General features: G+C 35.9%; 6 protein-coding genes across 7 annotated transcripts; 3 read left to right on the forward strand and 3 right to left on the reverse strand.

Moving 5' to 3' along the window:
• Window positions 1–616: 616 nt before the first annotated feature.
• Window positions 617–3,161, reverse strand: LOC111009365 (non-specific lipid transfer protein GPI-anchored 21-like). Its single transcript, XM_022282426.2, has 5 exons — window positions 2,788–3,161; window positions 1,388–1,938; window positions 1,277–1,303; window positions 1,135–1,188; window positions 617–1,048 (listed from the first exon to the last, which is right to left on the reverse strand). Exons 2-5 carry the CDS (start codon window positions 1,728–1,730, stop codon window positions 819–821), a joined length of 654 nt encoding a protein of 217 aa, XP_022138118.2. The 5' UTR covers window positions 1,731–1,938; window positions 2,788–3,161; the 3' UTR covers window positions 617–818.
• Window positions 3,162–3,284: 123 nt separating this feature from the next.
• Window positions 3,285–4,360, forward strand: LOC111009415 (Bifunctional inhibitor/lipid-transfer protein/seed storage 2S albumin superfamily protein). The gene is made up of 3 exons (XM_022282489.2): window positions 3,285–3,756; window positions 3,874–3,921; window positions 4,005–4,360. Exons 1-3 carry the CDS (start codon window positions 3,441–3,443, stop codon window positions 4,136–4,138), a joined length of 498 nt encoding a protein of 165 aa, XP_022138181.1. The 5' UTR covers window positions 3,285–3,440; the 3' UTR covers window positions 4,139–4,360.
• A 971-nt stretch (window positions 4,361–5,331) lies between these two features.
• PHP (PLANT HOMOLOGOUS TO PARAFIBROMIN) lies at window positions 5,332–7,142 on the reverse strand. The gene is made up of 3 exons (XM_022282488.2): window positions 6,039–7,142; window positions 5,755–5,837; window positions 5,332–5,580 (listed from the first exon to the last, which is right to left on the reverse strand). Exons 1-3 carry the CDS (start codon window positions 7,084–7,086, stop codon window positions 5,488–5,490), a joined length of 1,224 nt encoding a protein of 407 aa, XP_022138180.1. The 5' UTR covers window positions 7,087–7,142; the 3' UTR covers window positions 5,332–5,487.
• Window positions 7,143–10,448: 3,306 nt separating this feature from the next.
• On the reverse strand, window positions 10,449–12,343 carry LOC111009349 (uncharacterized). Its single transcript, XM_022282405.2, has 2 exons — window positions 12,205–12,343; window positions 10,449–11,251 (listed from the first exon to the last, which is right to left on the reverse strand). The coding sequence occupies exon 2, from the start codon at window positions 11,225–11,227 to the stop codon at window positions 10,679–10,681; it is 549 nt and encodes a 182-aa protein (XP_022138097.1). The 5' UTR covers window positions 11,228–11,251; window positions 12,205–12,343; the 3' UTR covers window positions 10,449–10,678.
• LOC111009437 (Acyl-CoA N-acyltransferases (NAT) superfamily protein) lies at window positions 12,274–12,947 on the forward strand. Its single transcript, XM_022282516.2, has one exon. It carries the CDS (start codon window positions 12,274–12,276, stop codon window positions 12,784–12,786), a length of 513 nt encoding a protein of 170 aa, XP_022138208.1. The 3' UTR covers window positions 12,787–12,947.
• Window positions 12,948–15,326: 2,379 nt separating this feature from the next.
• Window positions 15,327–20,330, forward strand: LOC111009427 (folate-biopterin transporter 1, chloroplastic). 2 transcript variants are annotated; one of them, XM_022282503.2, is made up of 9 exons: window positions 15,327–15,758; window positions 16,506–16,717; window positions 17,033–17,097; window positions 17,220–17,382; window positions 18,583–18,731; window positions 18,813–19,055; window positions 19,180–19,348; window positions 19,440–19,532; window positions 19,620–20,330. In XM_022282503.2, the coding sequence occupies exons 1-9, from the start codon at window positions 15,485–15,487 to the stop codon at window positions 19,914–19,916; spliced, it is 1,665 nt and encodes a 554-aa protein (XP_022138195.1). In that variant the 5' UTR covers window positions 15,327–15,484; the 3' UTR covers window positions 19,917–20,330. The 2 variants fall into 2 exon arrangements, with proteins under 2 accessions (XP_022138195.1, XP_022138196.1); XM_022282504.2 differs by lacking the exon at window positions 15,327–15,758 and adding an exon at window positions 15,921–16,161.
• Window positions 20,331–22,075: the final 1,745 nt, after the last annotated feature.

Here is a 22,075-nt window from a genome sequence, read left to right on the forward strand (position 1 = left end):
GGTTGAATCTGAAAAGTGCAAGCTTTGAGAAAGCCAGATCCGATTAAACCAGCTTCAATGCCCAAAGAATCTACTTTTCTCATTGCTTGAATTTTAAAGGGCAAATCCAATACAGAGAGATCATTTCTGTAGGTTAAATAACCATCTTAGTCTCCATATTTTCACTTTAGCCCCTTATGGTTTTAACTTCTGTATTAATTTGGCCCCTCGTTCTGGTTCCATCTTTTAATTAAAATTTACTAAGATATCTCTTGCGATAGTGATAAGTAATACAAATTGAATGTTCTAAGTTGTATATATATATATATATATATATATATAATATATATATATATCAGTACAACATGTGGGAGTAGGAATTCGAGCCTACGACTACTTATTCAACTCTTAGATGGGAAATGTTACAAGTTATCTGAAGATATAACAGATAAATTTTAATTTTTTTTTTCCAAATTACTTGGGTAGCTAGCAAATTACAATAGTTAAAAAAAACACAAGTTAAGTTTGAAAGTATTATTTTAGATGATATCATGGGGGACTAAAATGTAGTTTTCCACGATTATAATAGTTAAATAATTACTTCTCATACCCAACACCTAAACAAAGTAACAAACTCTAGAAAAGAAATAAAAATTTGAAACAAAAGGAATAACAGACAACTCTGTTTGTCTGCTTTTTTAGCATGCAACGAATCACTCATCTCAACCGTATAAAAGCCCAAAAAAAAAAAGGAAAAGAAAAACTCATCAAATTACTATTCCACTCAAAAGAATAACTCCACACTCTTCAAACAAATCAACAGATTTTGAATAAGTAATCTAGTATAGCTTCAAAACCACACAGCTCAATGCCAACAATGGTAGATAAGTCAAGAAGCTGCAACAGGGTATGGCGGCAGATGACGGAGTCAGCTCAGGGGAAATCCCAGTCCTGCCCTCGGTGTTCGAGGTCGGAGTCTCATCTCCCCCAGTTGAAGGCGGAGTAAGAAACTGTGTCGTGTCAGCTTCAGGCGACTGCGCAGGCACGGCGGGTTGAGGAATCCCAGAAGCTAATCAAGAAAGGCAAAGCATTTGAAGATCAGTAGAAAAGAGTTTAAAACTAGAAGCCAAGAGCAAGAGATAGCAAACTGTGTACCTTGTGGAGTTGATGAAGCTTCAGGCGAGAGAGCAGGACCAAGTGGGATGGGACCTATCAAAACATACAAGAGAAACTTTCATATCTTTCACAGAATAAAAATGTCTTTTCACTCTTTGAAGTTTGAAGAAGGCCATATTACCTGGAGCTGGGATAGGAGCAGCAGAGGCTGGAAATGGAGAACCAAAACACACATCAACTTATTGAATTTCTCGTCGAGAAAAGGATCAAGACGATCAGTTTGGAGTCTTACCTCTGCACTGGACGGGTACGCCAGGCATGTTACAGGCTTGAGGAAGAGAGATGGCCAACGACCTATTGATCGGTAATTGGAAGGGAACGCTTGCGGTGACGATGAGGCAGAGGCAGTCCATTCCTGTGCTGGTGAGTGACCTTAGATAATCACAACAGTCTGCAGTTGGTGAAGTCCCATTTGCTGTGCTGTTTGTGAGCAAGTTCATGCAGGGAGTGAAGCGGGCAATCACGGAAGGATTGCAAGGTGAATTGATCTGACCCGAAACAGGGAAAATTGCTACCGTGAATGCCAGAGCTAGCACCGAGATTGAGCGGGTGAAGGGAAGAACAAATGGCTCCATTGGGAAGTTTGTTGCAGGGAAGAGAGGAGGATGATGAAGGAAGTTTATAGGTGAGAGAGATGGGGTGAGAAAAGATTGGAGGGGAAGCCATGAGTTGGGTTTTGAAGCTCAACTACCTCAGCAACCACTTGCAGGAGATGGATGATGGCACTAAGACTAGGACACTTTGGCATAGCTCAACCAAGTTCAAAGTTCCTAACTGGCATTCCTGTGCTCTCACAATTTTTCGAGAAATAGATTATTATTTAGTAACGACGAACAAGAGTGATGCCTACGTATATGCCTACATATATATTTTTTTTAGTACAGGCGGTGGAGATTCGAATCTACGATACCTTGACAAAATATATTGGTTAGGAATTGAAGTAATGTTTGAACATTATGTTCGATATATCTTAATATGTTAAACTATATTCAAGCAGTGACACTTGATAATATATTAATAATACATTGGTTAAGAATTTAAAGTGGCATTTGGACATTGTGTTAAAATTTTAAAATGTTTGTATTAGTATTTTCTTAACCCCCATTTTCCAAGTCATTCCATCCATGTGAAAAATGAATTTCAACCCTCCGTGATAACTATTTAATTTGTTTTAGAATTAAACTTATAAATACTACTTCAGACACTTTCTTTAATGTATTTTTTAAAATACATCTTTAAATTTGAAAATTAAAAAATATATATAACAACTCTGTTTTTAGTTTTCTATTTAAAAAAAAATCACATTTGAATTCTCAAAATAAAAATAAGTTTTTAAATACTACTTTTAATTTTCAAATTTTAACTTAGATTTTGAAAACATTTTTAAAAATTAGATAACAAAACAAAGAAATAAATAGGTAAAAATAATATTTATAAGCTTAATTTCAAAAAATAAAAAACAAAGAACATAATATATATTATCCAACGAAAACATAGCTTTTAAAATTTTGTTTTTATTTTTTAAATTTGACGAAGGGGTAAAACATATCAAAGGAACTATGAGAAAACAAACACGGCAAAGTATCAAACTGAAAAACAAAATCATTTCCCAACCCAATGAAACAGACTTACCGTGTCAGTCAGTTCAATTAGTTCAATCCATTCTGAGTTGGCCAGTCGGTTCAATTCTTAAAAATAAGTTACAATATCGCAATCGAAAAACCAACCCAAACCGAGCCAACCGCTCCCAGGCTGGCTTTTCCACCTCCCTTCATACCTTTTGGAATTAAAACCGATTATTCACCTAAAAGCAGCAAATTTTTCTCATAAGGTTAGGTTAGCATGATCATTGACCAAAGACAGAAAGCAATAAAAGTCTGAAAGCCAGAAAAAGAGTAGAAAGATAGAACCTGGAATAAGCTTCCTTCACGCCATTAAAGTTGACTCCTCAAAATTTCTGGGCTCTTTCCTAATGTAGAAGTTGGTGGCCATGATAACCGACCTCCATACCATTCCCCAAATTAGAATTGGTTAGGTTTCAAAGCCCCAAGTTTGAACATATTAACCTCAAAAGCTCCAACATAGAAAACTGTTAAGAAAGTAGGAAGAGTGGTTCACCAAATCAAACTTCTTCCCGTTTCTCTTTCTTCCTTTCATCCCCTACAAAACCCACACAATTCTGCTCCAGACCTTCACAAATCAAAACTCTTTAGTCTCTTCCTTCCGAGTTATCATCAAATTAACTCTCTTCACCATTACCAGAAGTTATAATAGTTCATAGCAAAATGGAGCAAAAGATGGTGATGACTCTACTTGTGGTGGTTGTTGCTGTGAACTGGGCAGGAGCAGCCGCACAGTCGGACTGTACCAATGTGCTGATCAGCTTGTCACCATGCCTCAATTACATCACAGGAAACTCCTCTACCCCGTCATCAGCATGCTGCACACAGCTTGCAAGTGTTGTCCGTTCGCAACCACTGTGCTTGTGCCAGGTCCTGAATGGTGGTGGCTCGTCGCTTGGGATGAATATCAACCAAACCCAGGCTCTCGCTCTGCCTCAAGCTTGCAATGTTCAGACTCCTTCTGTCAGCAACTGCAAGGGTAAGCATGCATGTGCAAAAATTTATGGGCACTAATGAGCATAAATAATTAGCAGGATTATGAACAAATGTCAATTTCTCTCTAAAGTGCTAACTTGTAGTACCTGAAAATTGGCAGTTGATTCTCCAGCAGGAGCACCAGAATCTTCTAACAACGTTCCATCAGGTATGAACATAACAAACTCTTAATTGTGTACTATGCCGGATCCATGGCAACTAAGCGATTAAGTTACCTAACGGTTTGTGCAGGAACTGGATCTAAGACTGTTCCATCAACAGACAATGACTCATCAGATGGAAGCTCCATCCATTCGTCAAAATCTCTGCTGCTATTCTCCATCTTGTTGGCTTCTGCATATGCTTCAGCTTTCAAGTTGTACTGATCTTCTTACCAGTGAACCTATCTTCTACAAGTTTTGTTATGCTCAGTTGATCATTTATTGGGTTCTGAATTTTTTTAGAGTGTCCAATATTTTGAGCATCCCTTGTGTTGAGGGTGTTTTATATCTATCTTCATATTCTCCCCATATGGCATTTGTTTCCAAGAACCTTGTACTACATCAGAGATTCTTTTGAATAAAATACATGATTGTGTGCTTGTGATATTTATATTGGCCGCTCCATAAGTAACATGAACAAATGACTAAAATGTCTAAAATAGTTATCATCCCATTGTCACCCCACCAATGATTAGAAACAGAAGGCATATGAAACATTTAATAGAGAGGGAGAAAGAAAAAAGAAGAAGAAAGAAAGCAATAAAAGAAAAGAAACGAAAAGAATCAATTACAAATGGATTTGGATGAACTTACAAATTATCTTCATTTTTCAATGATCATGGTACAAGCCTACTTATGTATACTCTACTTCCAACCAACCGTTACATGATGAAGCCAACTTATCGTATGCTTCTTTCACCCTTGTGTAGCTCCATGGTAGTAGGGTTACAATTTTTTTTTAATAAATATTGGCAATTAGAATGAACTTGGCAGCCTAAGACTGAAGGATGAAGAAGAAAAAACTACTTCGGGTAAAATTTTAGGTTGAAGTCGAAGGAAGAAGAAACAAATTGCTAGGCTTTAGCGAAGGTTGAAGCAGAAGCAAGGATCAAAGAAGTAAACATGGAACTTGTCGACCTAAAATGAATACCTTCATGCAGTCAAGTGCTTGTATCGCCATGATAAATGGTCATAAGGCAAAGATGGCGAAGCTACTTGCCCTAAATGACAGTCACACGACCAGGAGACACCTCTGACAAATGGTCATAAGACAAAGATGGCGAAGCTACTTGCCCTAAATGACAGTCAGGCGACCAGGAGACACCTCTGACGAGCACCTAAGTGCATCTTGAAAATACTAGTTTGCATAGCTTTGTGAAGTCAACACTACATTTGGTATTTGGGTTTACTTGCCCCAGTTGTGAATTTGGTAATTCCATGTGACACTATATCGTTAGCACTATGACACATCAATTAACTAAGTTAGTATATACTTAATTTTTCTTACAGGAAATGTACGTTACTGTATTTTCAAACCAAAAAGAGTTACGACAGAGATTACAAAAAATAGATAAGAGTTCAACTCAAAATCATAAACTGATTCTCATTAAGGATTTCTAGAAGTGTTATTTTACATCTGGAACGAGGCTCAATACAAGTATCAGGACACCAAACAAGGGTCTTCCCCAACAAGAAACAGGGAAGAGGAAAAAAAAGGCGCACCAGAATTCACATCAAGAATGAGAGCGTGACCGTACAAATTCTTCTAACCTATCCCACACCTCCAATGCTGCAGCTCTGTCTTGATGCCGCTTGTTCTTGCTAATCTGCAAAACGAAACATAATTTAAGTTGCCACGGTACAATAGGGAAGATTAAACTAGACTATACGAACATAAACAAAAAGAGAGCAGGGAATCGCAAAATCAAACCACAGCCAGATCAAGAATCAAGATAATGCAATAGCACAGAAGGGGATGAATTAAGGAAGTAGAAGATTACCGAAATAATTTTAACATTCCACTGCTTCACGTTCTTAGCTGATTCCAAACTGTCATCTTCAAAACGCATATAAAATCCAATAACTGCAAAATATTCAATGCATATTAATCCTTTTCAGATCCAAACCGTATTTATCAGAGCATACTAAGTAATGCAAATTCTGTTCGACTTGAAGGGAAAAAACAGTTCTCTACTAACATCACAGACTAACTTTCTATCTTATCAAACTGAATAGCATATTAAGGAACAAAAATCAACCAATTTGGGATCAATAGTTCGCTTACTTTTATTGAAAATCTCAACATGATCCTTAAAAGGCCAATCTTTGAACTGCCATTCCTTTCCCAATACGAAAACAGCTACAACACGGTCCCAGTCCTCCGATTTCAGAGCTGAAGGCTTGTCCCTAACCTCATACGCCGTCACCACCCTATCCCTGTCCCTACTGAACTTCTTCTGCACGGTCACACAGTCGGGCCTCGCCCCCTTCATCTGCTTAACCTTAACATCTGTAGGTATAAAAACACCATCTTCTAAGAACTCTTTCACATTATATATTGTGATTAGAGTCTGGAAAGCACTGGGAACCAGTACTATAGGAACGCCCTCTCCAATCTTCCCTCCCTTCAAGTGCATTTTCGGTTTCGGATTCGCATCGTAACCCGATTCATCACCATATCCCACCAAACCCCTGTCGTCGGAACCCATTAACCTACTCTTGGCCACCAAACCATCCTTCCTCTGCTGCGATTCAATACGCTGCCTCTCCTCCTCGCGCTTCGTCGACGCCACGAGCACGTTATAGAAATTCCTATTCTTACATTCCAACAACGATTCCCGGTCCTTCAACGGTCTCTCGATAGCCCTAATCATCGACATGTAATCAACATTGGTAGAATCCTTTAAACCGTGGTCCTCGTCTACCGCATCGATAGCCGCGCCAACAATCACCGGATCTTCAGGGCGATACTCATCCACAGAGGGCAAATCTGGGAATTTGGGGTTTTGAGGGACGAGGAACTCGATGGCGTCGGAGGAGGAGACCTTGCCGGTAAGATAATCAAGCAAAGGCTTCCGGTCCGGGAAAGTGACCGGAGGAATCCCCTGTGTGCGAGCGTTCTGAAGGTACTCGGTGTGCTTGATATGGTGATTCTTTATGTAATAGACGAGGGTTTCGATAGTGTAAAGATTGCCCTGCTTGGACCGGTAAGCTGTCTCGGCGGAGCAAGGGAAGGAATAATCGGCGGCGAAACGGAACTCGTCGTTGACTCGGACGATTTTATCGAGCTCGCCTCGGATGGTGAAGTCTCTGAGAGCTGAGAGAGGATCCATTTGCAGTGGCAGTAGTTTTTCTGAGGGATTGGGGAAGAAAGGAGTTACGATTGTCTTACTATTGAAGTACAAGGCTAATTTTGTAAATTTTTGTTTTAAGTAGGGTTTCAACGGGAAAACGGTGGAGATAATTTCCTCGGGCCATGGACTCGGCCCATTACAATTTTGGGAAACTCTTATTAATAAATATTCACAAATATATTATATTTTAAAATATATATCTTTAGTTTTGAATTCCCACCTACTAAAATCTTTCTACAATCTAATACTTTTTTAACCAACAAAATTACCATTATTTTGGTGGGTCCATTTAAATTTTTAATATTTTATCATCATATATATATACGATTTTACCCATCAAAATAAAATATATGTATTTTAAAAAACAAATATTTTAATAGTGTTAAAATCACTATTATTTCATATTTATATATTTATATTTATATTCAATATATTATCTTTCACCAGTAGGAAGTCAATACAAATTTTGCTCAACGTAATTAAATTCATGATCTCTTAACTAGATGTACATTTCAATTACCATTAAACTAGGTTTGTTTTGACCTCACTTGTTCAACTTAAAAAGTAATAAAAATATCTATTTTTTGTGTGTTGTAATTCTAATATTAAAAAAGAGAGCGTTATCCATTATTTATTTATTTTTATTTTTCCGGAAATTTGGTATATAACATGAGAAATTTCAGTCTTCTTTGTTTTTTTTTTTTGGAGTACAACCGAAATTTCAGTTTCGAATTCAAGCGATTCGGAAATTGGACTCATCACAGTTGTTCATCAGTTTTGGAATGAAGATGAGTAGAAAGAAGACTGAACATAACAAAATCCCTGGTTTTGCCCTTCAATACTCCATACTTTCTGAGAACACCTTCTCTGTGAAAACCGGCCTTCTCCACCACTCTCTGAGACGCCAAATTCTCCACATCCACCAGCGCTTCCAGCCTCTCCAATCCCGGCCGCTCCTCGAAAATCCTCTCCGCCACCAATTTCACCGCCACCGTCGCGATCCCTTTCCCCCAAAATTTGGAGCCCAATACGTACCCTAGCTCCTCTCTGCACCGGTCCCTGGCCGCCGAATTCGGCGATACCATAATCGCTCCGACCGGCCGGCCGTCGACGCAGATCGCCCGGTACCACGGGTGCGGCAGGACTTTGTCTTTGATGAACTTTAGAGCGTCTGATTTGTCCGTGTAGGGCTCCCACGAGCAGAATCGAGCCACCTTCTCGTCCGACGCCCACACCATGAAATCGTCGATGTCGGTCAGATCCAGCGGCCGGAGAGTCACTGCCATGGCTGCCGACTTAGAGATTTCAGTGGGGGAATTCCAATTTAATATTTATAGAGAGAGAGGAGAAACCGCATCCGAATTTTCAATTTTGGAGAGTCAAAAATTGCCTTCATTGCTTGGGGTGGACTCAAAGTCTCGCACGTCATCAATCTGTACATTCATCCTTGGGTTTAATTTATTAAATATTTTAATACATACATTAAATTATCGTACCACCAAAAATTTTCAGATTTTTTAATTTTGTTACCTAATCAATCCAAATATGATTTCTTTGACCTCCTTTGATATAAACCTGTATATGTATTGAGTTATGTTCACGTTGGCCTGCAATAATTAACTATAATAAATTTTTTTTGATTAGATTTTCCTTTATATGAATTATTTGTTCCTAGATTGAGAGGGTTTGACGTTCATCTTCTTCCTCCATAATAAAAAAATTATCATTGCCATCAAATCTTTACAATTTCAATTTCGCTAACATTTGGGAAGAATAAAAATTCTTGAAAGAAGTGCTCACGAATTCGATGAAAAAAAATGGTATTTGGGTGTTCAATCACAGTTTGTTTTTTGAACGAGACAAAAAAAATGAAGAACAAGTTTTAGCTATTGAAATAAAAAAATTTCAAAGGAAAACTAGCAAGCGTTGAATCCTCCAACTCCAATACACATGTTAAGCATTATTCCAGTTCAATGTATTAATGTATAATGACAATGACAAAGTAAGACAACATAAAATTAGTAGGGTAGAGAAGAATTAACACAAGATGTAGAGCTTACCACTTGGTCAACGTCCATTTTTTAAGGTTATATATATTATTTACTTTTCTCACTCGTCTTTTGAGTACATCTCAAGGTACAAAAACAGTGGGCTTAACCACCACCAACTAATTTATTACAAAATGTTCATTCGAGTAAGTTAAGAACAACTAACGACATCATGCAAAGACTTAATGACAGAATATGTAATTGTTGAGACAATGGAACCAAAACAAGAAAGAAAGTAGAGTTGCATAACACCTGAACTAGGAGAATCGAGCCCGTAGTGCTGCGACACTACAATGACCCATGAAGACGTTGCTGCAAGATTTAGCTTAGAATCAGAATCCAGGTATCTGAGCCCTTTTCGATTTGGCTTAGACGTTTCTATAAATTGGTGGTTTAAGACTTGTATCAAGTGTACATAATCTAAACAAAAGAGACTTGAGTAGTTGTAGACAGTGTGTGAAAATGAGTCTGTATTCGTGGGTTTAGTGAAGATGTTTTCAATTATACTGTAATCCTATTTAGTATTTTTGTAGGTGATATTTTGAGTGAGATCTTCATGGTAATATTTTCAACTATAAAACCTGAACATAGTCTCAAGATTTAGATGAATGAGTTAAATATTTGTGGTGTTAGAGCTTTTATATTTATATCTCTTATTCATTTATTATTGTTACTTACTTATTTGTTAATTTCGGGAAAGGGAAAAATAGTTGATATGTGAATAATTCGTCCATATTTTTTTCCAACAATAATATCACTCTCAACATCAAATGTATTGGTAAAAATGGTGGAGGAATGTAGTTGAAAAGTTTTTCTCCTTTTCTTCTCTATTATTTAAAAATATTCATCGTTTTTATTCAAATCATCTTTTATCATCTCACGGTAATCTATATTTATCTCTTTTTAAATTAGAGTCTCTATTTTCTAAAATGATGAATATGTTAAATATATCGGTAAAAATTAAATTTTCAACTTTAAAAAATATATATGTCTTAACCACTCAACATTATTCAAGTTAGCATTTAAAGCGATAATCTTACCGATTATAACTTACCTCTCAACATTAATTGTATTCCAAAGTTTTATGTTACAAAGCAATCATACAAATTCAAGCTTATTAAAATGATGTGTCAAACACCATTTTGATAACTGTGACACATTTACCACTTAAACGATTAAATTACTAAATTATATACCATGTATATTTTTTTTGGGATAATAATTTATATGCCATGTATTTGAACTATAATGGCAATCTTAATTTTAATTACGTCTCTATCATCTCAATGAAACTTCCAAAAAAGACATTTTCTTTTAAGCTTAATTGAATCTTACTTAATCCAATGAAATTATGAGTACATCCACAGATACATAGCTCCTCTCCAATGAGTAAAGACTTGATGGACCTTTTAGAGAGAGAAAAAATTCATATCGATTTTAAGCTTACACACTACAACAATGGCGGCCCTTCTCCCTTGCACACAAATCTGTAAAAACTACTGAATTCGAAACTCAAATTAAAATCATTCAGAAATTTTGACGCAGTACAGTTCATCAATAATTTTGGATTGAAGATCAGTAGAAAGAAGACTGAACATGACAAAATCCCTGGTTTTGCCCTTCAATACTCCATACTTTCTGAGAACACCTTCTCTGTGAAAACCGGCCTTCTCCACCACTCTCTGAGACGCCAAATTCTCCACAGCCACCAGCGCCTCCACCCGCTCCAATTCCGGCCGCTCCTCGAAAATCCTCTCCGCCACCAATTTCACCGCCGCCGTCGCGATCCCTTTCCCCCAAAAATTGGAGCCCAATACGTACCCTAGCTCGCCTCCGCACCGGTCCCTGGCCGCCGAATTCGCCGTCACCGATATCGCTCCGACCGGCCGGCCGTCGACGCAGATCGCCCGGTACCACGGGTGCGGCAGGACTTTGTCTTTGATGAACTTTAGGGCGTCTGATTTGTCCGTGTATGGCTCCCACGAGCAGGATCGAGCCGCCTTCTCGTCCGACGCCCACACCATGAAATCGTCGATGTCGGTCAGATCCAGCGGCCGGAGAGTCACTGCCATGGCTGCGGATCTTTTTCTCTTCCTCTGCGGAGTTTGGAAATTTCAATGGGGGATTTATAGAGAGGAGAGGAGAAACTGCGACGAACTTTCATATTTGATGAGTCAAAATTGCATTGCTTGGGGTGGACTCAAAGTCTCGCACGTCAGCAATTTATTTTTATTTTTATTAAATTTAACACCACATGGAGAACTTTCGACTTATTTTTAGTGTGTATATATATAAACTTTAATTAATTGAATTATGATATTTTTGAGTTTGTTCTCCTCCTCCATATTTGTTGTAATTTGAAAAGAAAAATCCAAGTCTAGTATTTTTAGTCATGTTATTTGTTTTGTTAAAAAAATTTCAATCCAAATTATATGATTTATTTTTAAGTAAAATAAGGTTTTTGTGTTTTGCGGTCATTTATGTAAATCTAAAAATGAAAAAAAAAATGATACTAATAGAATTTAGTCTGAAATAGATATTTTAAAATTTCAAAGATTAAAAATAATTTTAATTATTTATGTTTTTAGTTTAAAAAAAAGGTGGGAGTAGAAATTTTAACGTTTTATCTTCCAGGAGAGGTCATGATACCTGGTAATGGTCAAGCAAGATGGAACTTTTTTTTTTACTTTTAAATTAATGAAAATTTTGATTAAATCGTCAGTTTAGCCCATAAAAATAAAATTATAAACTTGTGTTTAATAAGTTTGTAATTTGTAAAAACTATCCAATATGTTCGTATTTAAATAGATTTTCAAGCTTTGGAAAATATATAACAGGATAAATCTCTAATTTATAAGGCAATTTTAAGTTTATACATATGTTTTAGAGTTGAAAGTCTGAGAACTTATATCCTTTTTTAAATTGACAATTTTATTAAACACAAAAATAAAAATAAAAAATTATTAGACACTGAAAACTTGTAATTTCACCCTGAATTTTAAGATAAAAATTGACCCAGCTAAAATAAAGGGTAAAAGGGGAATTTTGCCTATAAATTGATGGCCGCCGTAGCTGACCAGCCCCAACTCTCAGGAACAACCGGCCCTCTTTCTGATCAATGGAGTCATCAAGAATTTCCGTCCGGGCGTTCAAGCTTTCCGACGCCAACGACTTTCTCAGGTGGGCCGGCGACGACAGAGTAACCCGCTACCTCCGATGGGACGCAATTACCTCCAAAGAAGAAGCAATAACTTACCTAGAGAAGGTCGCGATTCCCCATCCATGGCGGCGGTCCATATGCTTGGACGGCCGCTCCGTCGGGTACGTTTCGGTCAGGCCGGAAACGGAGGAGAGATGCAGAGCACATATCAGCTATGCCGTGGCGGCGGAGCATTGGGGACGAGGGATTGCCACGGCGGCGCTGAGGGCGGCCGTTACGGAGGCGTTGAAAGAGTTCCCGGAGGTTGTTAGGGTTCAGGCGTTGGTGGAAGTCGAGAATAATGGATCCCAGAGGGTTCTGGAAAAAGTGGGGTTTTGCAGAGAGGGGCTGTTGAGGAAATATGGATTTTGTAAGGGCGAAATTCGGGATTTTTTCATTTTCAGTTTTCTAAGAACCGATCAAATCCAGTGACCAATTTAGGTATACAAAACCTGTGTATCATTTAATAGTTTTCTTAGTTGATATATTTTGGTTTAAATGTCTTTTATAGAATTCTAAACTTCGCCAATAAGTTTAGCACAGCTGTAGTTTTTTATTTATTTATAAAGTAATAAATAAATAGAATTGCAAAATATCATGATTTCGAATTTTTGCAAGAATATTATTACGTGGGACAATTGCCAGTATGACAAAAATATTTAGTAAAATAATCAAAATATCAACCACATAGCATTTTTTCCAATAAAAAAACGGAGGTCCAACTTTAAAATTATAAATTTACCCTACAATATATCTATCATATATTTACTCTCTCTTATATACCACTGATATAATAATGATATAAAATTGATTTACTTCTGATATAATTATGATATCTACTGAACTTCTAACGTGGCTTACCACTGATACGCGTAGGATAACCATTGATTTACCATGCCGATACAACATTTATATATCTGTGATATATACTTTATATGTCTCTAATTTACCATTGATATACAAATGATATATTATTTATATAAATGTGATATCTACTAATATAACTTATTATATATGATTAAATGATTTATCACTAATATAACATCGATATATATTTGATATATACTTAATATGCTTATAATTTATCAATGATATACCTTTGATATAACTATAATATTTACTAATATAACTATAATACATGTGTGTTGATATAATACTATTGTATCCACTATTTTTTTTCATGTGGATCATAAAAACAAATTTGAAATATAAAGTTATTGTATAAAAGGTTTATGTGGATCGTGCACATAAAAAAAAAGTTAAAAATCTTATTTACTTTATAAATTTAAACCGTTTATATCTCTTATATTTAATATCTAATTTATATTAATATAGAATAAATAGTAGTGATATAGTAATCAATGTTATTGATAATATTAGTATATCAACCAACAAATTGCAATGATAAACTATAATTTAAACAACTTATATACCTTATATCTAGTATACCAGTTGCAAATATAATTAATATATCATAGATTTGAGATACATCATATATATATATATATATCGTGGATACATCTGATAATGTATATCAATAGTACATTAGAAGTATATAGAGGTACATTAAATTAAATGTATATCAAATATAGATGGAATGTATATTAGATATATATACACTTTAAATATATATCAAGTACATATATACATTAGATGTATATCAGATATCATAAGGTAAAATCGAAATAATAAAAATTCTGAAAATAAAATTCAAATATTTTACTATATTTGAAATCTTGAAAAGTTGGTGACATTTTAAAAATACATAAATTATTTTTACTACCTACTACAATTATCCTTATTATTAACTAATTTTTTATTTTTATTTTAATCCTCGTTCCTAATTTGATTGTTTGACTAAAAGATTAAATGAAAATCGAGACTGAAATTAAAAATTTTATATATTAAAACATCAAACAGATGCATTTTTTAAGAGCAAAGCTTTCCATGCCAACTAGTTAAAACACAGAATAGTCTTCAATAATTTATTAATCACAGTATAAAATAGAAAAATTTTAGGACTATAATCATATTTGAAAATATATATTTTAAAAAATATGACGATAGGAAACTTTACATTGTTTTCAATCCTGGTTTATTTATGAGATTTCTATTTTATATCAATAAAATTATTAAATACTACGCTACATTATAAATTATAAATTTAGGCTTTTAAATTTTTGAATATTATATTTATTTAATCTATAAATTTTAAAATTTTTCAATCACATCTCAAACTAGTAGGATAGCATATGCTCCCTTGATATCAAAGGGGTTTTTTTTTAAAAAAAATATTGTACTTTTAAAAAACAGAAGATTGGTAGACCAAAAGATGCGTGACCAAGGATTCACACTTGGGACAAATGTGATATTAGGATAACAGTACACCCACTGCACCACTAAGCAGTTTTTTATATTAAAACTACTAAATAATATATAATAGACATATTATTTTAGAGAAAAAATCAATTTACACCATCACTCAATTTTATTAGAATGCTGTTACTTGAAACCTCAAACTAATAATTTCATCCCAAATGACTGTTACAAGATGGGTTTTTTTTAATATTGTTCCGAATGAAACTTATTTTAAAAATATAGTTGTTTAATTAAAAATATAAAAAATATTGTAGGGTTTTAAACTTATTTTAAAAATACTGTACTTTTAAAGAACAGAACCCAGAATTCAAACTTGGAATGGAAGTTTTATTAGGGTAATAATACACCCACTGTACCACTAGGCAGTTTTTTACATTTAAACACTATTACTTAAATTGGCATCTATCATTTTATTTGGAAAAATAACTTTATTTATTTTCCTTATTTTATTTTATCAATATATTATTTAAAAGACGTCATTTATGCTTTTCTATTTCTTTTTTCTTTTTTTTTTTTTTGGTTTGAAGCATGCTTTTCTATTTCAAAAGCACATTAAAAATAACAAAAATATGGGAGATTTATGTGTGGCCTGCCCCACGACCACAGAAGAGCAACTGACATCGCCAAAAACAGTGTTTTTGGGCAACTCAGGTCCGCATCGGCGAACAGGGTTAGTTTAGTCATTTCAGTACTAATTAAATTACAATTAAGATTCTAATCCAAATTAGGAACATTAATAAGACGTCACCCTATGGCCTATATTTTAATGCCCGCATCCATCACACATTCAATCTCGATCTCGCGCTTCGAAAACCCAATTTTGTCCTTCCCTCCTCCCTATAAGACACGCCGGAGCCCAATCCCTCTCCACGCCGGGGCCTTGAAGCGGAGTCGACAGCCGCCGTCGCCGTCGCCGTCGCCGTCGCAGCCGCCTTGTCGGGACTCGCCAAAAGACGACATGTCCGTCGCCGTTCCTGTGTCAATGGACGTCGTCGATGACGAGCCTTTGCCCAATTCTTGGAGCGGTAAGATTACAATTCTTTTTGTTTTCTTCTGTTTTGCGTCAAAGCACGTGTGTGAGCACGTCATTTCCTCGGGTCTTATGGAACTCCGAGGAAAACTGAAATGCGAATTGTTGGTTTTCTTACCTATTCTGTTTGGTTGGGGAATATAAATTACATGGTAAGCACAACATGTATTTTGGAATCTTAATATTCTGAGATGAGACGGCTCATGAAAAGTCAAGGTTCAATTAATTGAGCGGTTTCTTATTAATAAATGAAGAGGTTCGATTGGAGGGGCAGTTGTGCTTCTGCTTTGGAGATAAATCGTTTGTAACTCTAAAATTGTAGCTAATTGTTAAAAGAATTGGTGTTGAGCACAACAAGGTAACAAGCGCCTAGAGTCTCGGAAGCGTGCACAGTGAAGGTTGATTAGTAGTACAGATATATGTATTTGTGTTTTGATTGATGGAGGAAATGATTTTGAATCGAAACCATAAATCTGTTTTTACATTCAGCGTGAATTGTGCTTTTTGATGATACATATGATTAATCTTTAGAAAAATTAGATGTAGATGTGCTTGAAGAGCTTTTAAATGGAACCCTTGATGTGATCCTCGATCTCTGGACTCTTAAGAGTTGCATTTGGTGCTTCTCATCATATTATACCAAAGCCAGGACACTTTTTTATTTTAGCTTTTGAGTTTCTTAATTCTACTATATACCTTACTACTTGCCTTCTCTTGGTGTTGTTTTGCCTGTATCATCCAGGTAATGACAGGGAAGGGTTGATCTCGTACGGTGGTAAAAATTCTGCTCATAAGAAGAAATATCACCCAAGTGCCATTAAAATTTTTGGGGTGGATCTATCCCCAGATAATGTGGCTGTAGCCATGGTCTATTTTGTTCAAGGGGTTTTAGGCCTAGCAAGGCTTGCTGTCAGTTTTTACTTAAAGGATGATTTACATCTAGATCCTGCAGAGGTATATACTATATAGTCCTGTGATCATGAATACTTAGGTCTTACTTACAAATGTTTGATGTGCTGTGTTGACATACCTAATGGTCCATAGTGCATACTGATGGTTGTATATTGTTTTCACGTTTCTTTCCTGTTCAGTGTTCTTATTTATAACTCTTATTTATTTGAATCAATTGAAACATTTTCCTTTGTGATCAAATTTAATGTAGTATATCATCTCTGTGTTAAAGCATTATTGCAGTTTCATAATTTTATTCTGAATCAGACAAAAAGATTTTTGCAATTAGATATCTGATAAATGATATTTATTGACTAGACAGCTGTAGTATCTGGCTTCTCTGCATTTCCGTGGCTTGTCAAACCGTTGTATGGGTTTATCAGGTACAAATGTCTTTCTTCCTTGTTTCTCTCTTTTCTTCCAGTGTCCAACCTGACTTCCTTGTGCCTTACACGAATGCCAAAAGAAAAAAGAATAATTTTCTAATAATTTTTTGGGAATGCAGCGATTCTGTTCCTCTTTTTGGTTATCGAAGAAGATCATACTTGATTTTATCAGGACTGCTAGGTGCACTCTCATGGACTTTAATGGCCACCCTTGTTGATAGCAAGTATGGTGCAGCTTCCTGTATACTTCTTGGATCTCTTTCTGTAGCCTTCTCAGATGTTGTAAGTGTCTTCCACTTTACAACTTAGTTTAGTAGCTACATCAAATTACTATTTCTGAAACGATAGGTGCATTTTTTTTATGGAGACCAGAATTTAGGGTTGGCATCTTAACAATTCATTATTTATATAAACTTTCATTTGCATTTGGAACGTCAATCTTCTTGTTTCTCAATGTTGATAAGATGTAAACGTGTTGGTTGGTCTTTTTATATTTTGGTTTATGTCATGGCATGGGTCAGTTGCCAATCTTTCTTTAATTTCTTTGTCAACCAAGCTATGCTGTTTTATCTCTGGACAAATTTGAGATAATATCTCATTAACCCTATAAATCCGTCTCCTCTCCAAATAGCTTTCTTCATGTCTTGACTCTCTTGGGCTTGGGCCAAGTGAGCATGGACTGGATCTTGGATGGTCCAGGACAAACTTTTTTACCTGGGATATGATCACATATCCAAAAAGGACAAATTTTTGCAGATTGGTCTTAAGACATCAATCATTCAAGCTTGGAAAGGTTGAATGTGAACTGGTGAACTCAAAGCGCATCACTAGGAATATATAATGGCTCTCTTGCATCTTGAAAGCTGTCCAGCACATCCTCTAGTCTCGCTTGTGTCTGTGTATCTCGAATTTTGGTCAAGTTTTGAGAAAAGCATGACTCCATTCAGTTAGTCTAACAACTCATCAATGAGAGAGACAGGGAGTTTATTTGGTCGTCACAAAACCTCCATCACCTTTCCCTTTTCTTCACTAGTAAGACAGGCTCGGAGAGTGGGCTTTGACTCAGATTGTATAATATTGACGGCTATCATCTCTCCCACTAAACGTTCAAGTTTGACCCTTATGACTAAATCTACATTGTAGTTGAAGTAATAATGTTAACATTTAATCTAGAATTTGGTCATCACAAAACCTCGAACACCTTTCCCTTTTCTTCACTAGTAAGACAGGCTCGGAGAATGGCTTCGACTCAGATTGTTTAATATTGACAGCTATCATTTCTCCCACTGAACGTTCAAGTTTGACCCTTATGAGTAAATCTACATTGTAGTTGAAGTAATAATGTTAATGTTTAATCTAGAATTTTATGCCTGTGCATCTCTCTCCAATCTACTCGAGAAAATGCATAAATGTACACTAGCCATAATTACGCGGTTTGCAACCTAGGGTTTATCTTTCTGAAACATCAGACGTTTGGTGTAGGTTGTTGATTCCATGGTTGTAGAGAGGGCACGTGGTGAATCACAAAGTATGTCAGGATCTCTTCAGTCATTATGTTGGGGGTCTTCGGCTTTTGGTGGAATAGTGAGTTCCTACTTCAGCGGCTCGCTGGTGGATGCATATGGTGTAAGGTACCGTAGTTCTTCACTCGTGGGTGTTACATAAAAAATGGCATTGATTGTGAATTCTAAAATGCAAATTGGGTATCCCAGGTTTGTTTTTGGAGTCACAGCTTTGCTGCCATTGATAACATCTGCGGTGGCAGTTCTCGTGAAAGAGCAGCCTGTCAGAGGGATAAATCGTCCTTCAGCCGACAATAATTTTATCCGGAGCTCAAGACAGCATATTACTGAATTGTGGAATGCTGTTAGTCAACAAAATGTGTTTCTTCCAACACTATTTATTTTCTTATGGCAGGCAACACCACAATCAGACTCTGCCATGTTTTACTTTACGTATGGTCACTCTTTCTAAATGTTATCCCCTTTTCTATTCCACTCTTTTAGTTGCTTTCACGATTTCATGTCACTCAGCATCTAATTTGTATCTAAAGTTACTTCTGGTTCAATATTTTCTCAGTACAAATAAACTTGGATTCACTCCAGAGTTTCTAGGGCGTGTCAAGCTTGTAACATCAGTAGCATCTCTAATTGGTGTTGGGCTTTATAATGGATTTCTCAAGAAAGTCCCTCTGAGGAAAATTTTTCTTGTAACCACCATTTTTGGTTGTGCACTTGGGATGAGTCAGGTCTGTGACATGATAGAAACATTTCATCAGTTCATGTTTGTAGTCCATACTTCATTAGTTACTTTATCTTGTTTCTCTGGTCATTTGCTAGGTTCTCCTTGTTACCGGAATAAATCGTGAGTTGGGTATTAGTGATGAGTGGTTTGCGATTGGGGATTCATTGATTATAACGGTACTCGGTCAGGTAATTTATATTGTATAACTGTACATTGTTTCTACTGGATCGTGAATGCTTGTCCTCCTGTGAAACAGATTTCCACTTTGATTGCAGGCGTCTTTTATGCCTGTTCTTGTGCTGGCAGCAAGGTTATGTCCAGAAGGGATGGAAGCCACACTTTTTGCAACCCTCATGTCCATATCAAATGGGGGAAGTCTGCTCGGCGGGCTCATTGGTGCCGGTTTGACGCAGCTGTTTGGTGTCACCAAAGACTCGTTCGACAACCTCTCCACCTTGATAATCCTGTGCAACCTGAGCTCACTGTTGCCGTTGCCTTTGCTCCGCCTCCTTCCCCAGGAATCTCCGGACGCAAACTCGGAAACCACAGACATGGAGTTGAAGTCTAATTGACCTCGGCAGCTGCTCCCCAAAAGCAGAACTGTAATCACTCTTTAAGCTTTCCGCAGATTCTATGTCAGAGAGAAGAGTGAGGGACTGTAAAATGATTGATTAAAGAGGTGAAGGGATATTGAGTCCATGAACAAGATCTGCCCCTTACAGAGTAGCAACAGACGATGAACAGTGGACCCCACAAGGGCCCCACCTGAGCCACTCATACGGCGCTAGCTGACTGTGTTGTCCACGTGGGTGGGCCCCTTAACTCCTCGGCTTATCCAATCTGTGCCCCCAGTTTTGGAATTGAAGTTTGATATATAAGGTAAAATAATTAAAGTCAGGGCCTTCAGACCACGTTATGGCTTGTCTGATTATGATACCCTCCAATATAAGGTAAATAAAATAGTGGGTGGATTATATTTTTTTTTAGTTCCGACGAGCCCCTTTAGGTTTAAGAAATAGTTCTAATTCTTGAAGTTATTGTGTGGTAGGTGACGCTAATGGAAAATTAATTGGATATTTTAAACGATAATGGGGTTGGTTTTAAGTTTTAAATGACATGGTAAAGTTGATTAATTGGTAATGAATGTTTGAGATAAAAATATGCTTGGGCTAATTGGCCAATTTTGATTATTTTTAATATCAATGATCAGATAACTTAGTGATCAAGAGTTTGTGAGTTCGATTTTCCACCTCACATGCTGTAAAAAAAATGCACAAAGAATATAGAAATGGGTAACCAACTTAACTACATAGATGCAATTTGAGTATATTTTATAATTATTTTTGGTTTGTGTGACATTGGATTTAGTTGACAGGATAAGTAGAATTCACGGGGAACTGCCATTTCGGCTACTTTAAATAGTGGTGGTCAGATTGCCAAACAAAAATACAAAGAACTTTTATGGTTGAAAGGTTCAAATAATGACCATAATTTTATGAGAATATTTTATATACTTTCCTATCTTTGCCATGATAGATATATGCATAGCTAATGATGAAAATATATATTTCTTTCTACAGCTAACGGTGAAAATGTATATCTCTTCATTAAGGTTGGAAGGTGAAAATGTATATCTCTCCATTAAGGTTGGAAGTTTAAATACTTACGTACCTCGTAAAAAAAATTATAAATTTGATCTCTATAATTTTAAAATTTTCAATTCTGTCTCCATGGGGTGAGTTTTGTTTAATTTCAGTCTCTATAATTTTAGAAGTTACTTTGATTCCTTGGTTTAGTCAAACTTCACAAATCATTTACTATATTGAATTTTTTTTTAAGTGGCAGTGGGGTAATATTTCTATTTGTTGCGTTAATTAATTGTATTAAGGTCTAAGGCTGACGGAAAGGTAGAAGAAAATAGGAAAAAAAAGATAATTAAGAGACGTGAGGTTTAGCTAGAACCAAATTAAAATTTTTTAAATCATAGGACAATTAAAATAAATTTTAAATTAGAAGAACTAAATTGAAACTTTTAAAATACTAGATTAAAACTATGTCCGAATCCTAAACAACCAAATTTGTTATTTAACCACCATTAAAAAATTGCATCCAGAAGAAATCTACAATGATTTCAGATTCCATGGGCATTATTGCACTTGCTTGATCAGATGGTTGAATGAATGACCCGAGAAAAAAAAATTTTGCTTTCTTTAAAAATCCATCATCCAAACCAAAGCTGGTTACAATTTCCTGTTGAGAACTGAAGTAAACTAGTCTGTCAACATCCATCTTTGTATTGACCACAAATCAAAATTTGGTAACTTTTTAATTTTTAAAAAAATTTGAAAAAAAATGTTCATTTTGCATTTCTTTCTTTTCTTTGTCACAAAAATGAGAAGTAATCCACCAGACATGGATACTTGTTGATAAGCATTTAAATATTTTTGTGTTGATTGGATTTTCTGGTTATTCGATACAGATATCGAGAGAAATTGTTTTATTAGTACAAAGGGGTTTTGAACTCATGATCTCTTAGTCAGAGATATATCTCAATTACCGTTGAACTATGCTCGCTTTGCCTATCGAGAGAAACTGTTGTTGGAGAAACTAATATTAAAATAATAAGAGAATGATTGATTTTTAGGGCAGTTGAAAGAAGCCCTTGGTTGGAAGGTAAGAGCATGTGGGGTGGCCATGTGAAGGGTATCTCTCTGGAAAATAAATAAATGTT

Source organism: Momordica charantia, assembly GCF_013281855.1.
Source record: "Momordica charantia cultivar OHB3-1 chromosome 5 unlocalized genomic scaffold, Mcharantia_2.0 BLBB01000005.1, whole genome shotgun sequence".
In the NCBI taxonomy this organism is placed as follows: Eukaryota; Viridiplantae; Streptophyta; class Magnoliopsida; order Cucurbitales; family Cucurbitaceae; genus Momordica; species Momordica charantia.

Bases quoted from the DNA above. Each gene is read 5' to 3' on its own strand.
- LOC111009415 (XM_022282489.2), top strand. From the start codon at position 3,441: ATGGAGCAAAAGATGGTGATGACTCTACTTGTGGTGGTTGTTGCTGTG. The intron at 3,757-3,873 runs GTAAGCATGCAT...GAAAATTGGCAG, and splicing joins TTCTGTCAGCAACTGCAAGG to TTGATTCTCCAGCAGGAGCA. The intron at 3,922-4,004 runs GTATGAACATAA...CGGTTTGTGCAG, and splicing joins TTCTAACAACGTTCCATCAG to GAACTGGATCTAAGACTGTT.
- LOC111009437 (XM_022282516.2), top strand. From the start codon at position 12,274: ATGGAGTCATCAAGAATTTCCGTCCGGGCGTTCAAGCTTTCCGACGCC.
- PHP (XM_022282488.2), bottom strand. From the start codon at position 7,086: ATGGATCCTCTCTCAGCTCTCAGAGACTTCACCATCCGAGGCGAGCTC. The intron at 5,838-6,038 runs GTAAGCGAACTA...AATATTTTGCAG, and splicing joins TGTTGAGATTTTCAATAAAA to TTATTGGATTTTATATGCGT. The intron at 5,581-5,754 runs GTAATCTTCTAC...TTCGTTTTGCAG, and splicing joins GGAATGTTAAAATTATTTCG to ATTAGCAAGAACAAGCGGCA.
- LOC111009365 (XM_022282426.2), bottom strand. From the start codon at position 1,730: ATGGAGCCATTTGTTCTTCCCTTCACCCGCTCAATCTCGGTGCTAGCT. The intron at 1,304-1,387 runs GTAAGACTCCAA...CTCCATTTCCAG, and splicing joins CGTACCCGTCCAGTGCAGAG to CCTCTGCTGCTCCTATCCCA. The intron at 1,049-1,134 runs GTACACAGTTTG...TTTCTTGATTAG, and splicing joins AGCTTCATCAACTCCACAAG to CTTCTGGGATTCCTCAACCC.
- LOC111009349 (XM_022282405.2), bottom strand. From the start codon at position 11,227: ATGGCAGTGACTCTCCGGCCGCTGGATCTGACCGACATCGACGATTTC.
- LOC111009427 (XM_022282503.2), top strand. From the start codon at position 15,485: ATGGCCTATATTTTAATGCCCGCATCCATCACACATTCAATCTCGATC. The intron at 15,759-16,505 runs GTAAGATTACAA...TGTATCATCCAG, and splicing joins TTTGCCCAATTCTTGGAGCG to GTAATGACAGGGAAGGGTTG. The intron at 18,732-18,812 runs GTACCGTAGTTC...TGGGTATCCCAG, and splicing joins GTGGATGCATATGGTGTAAG to GTTTGTTTTTGGAGTCACAG.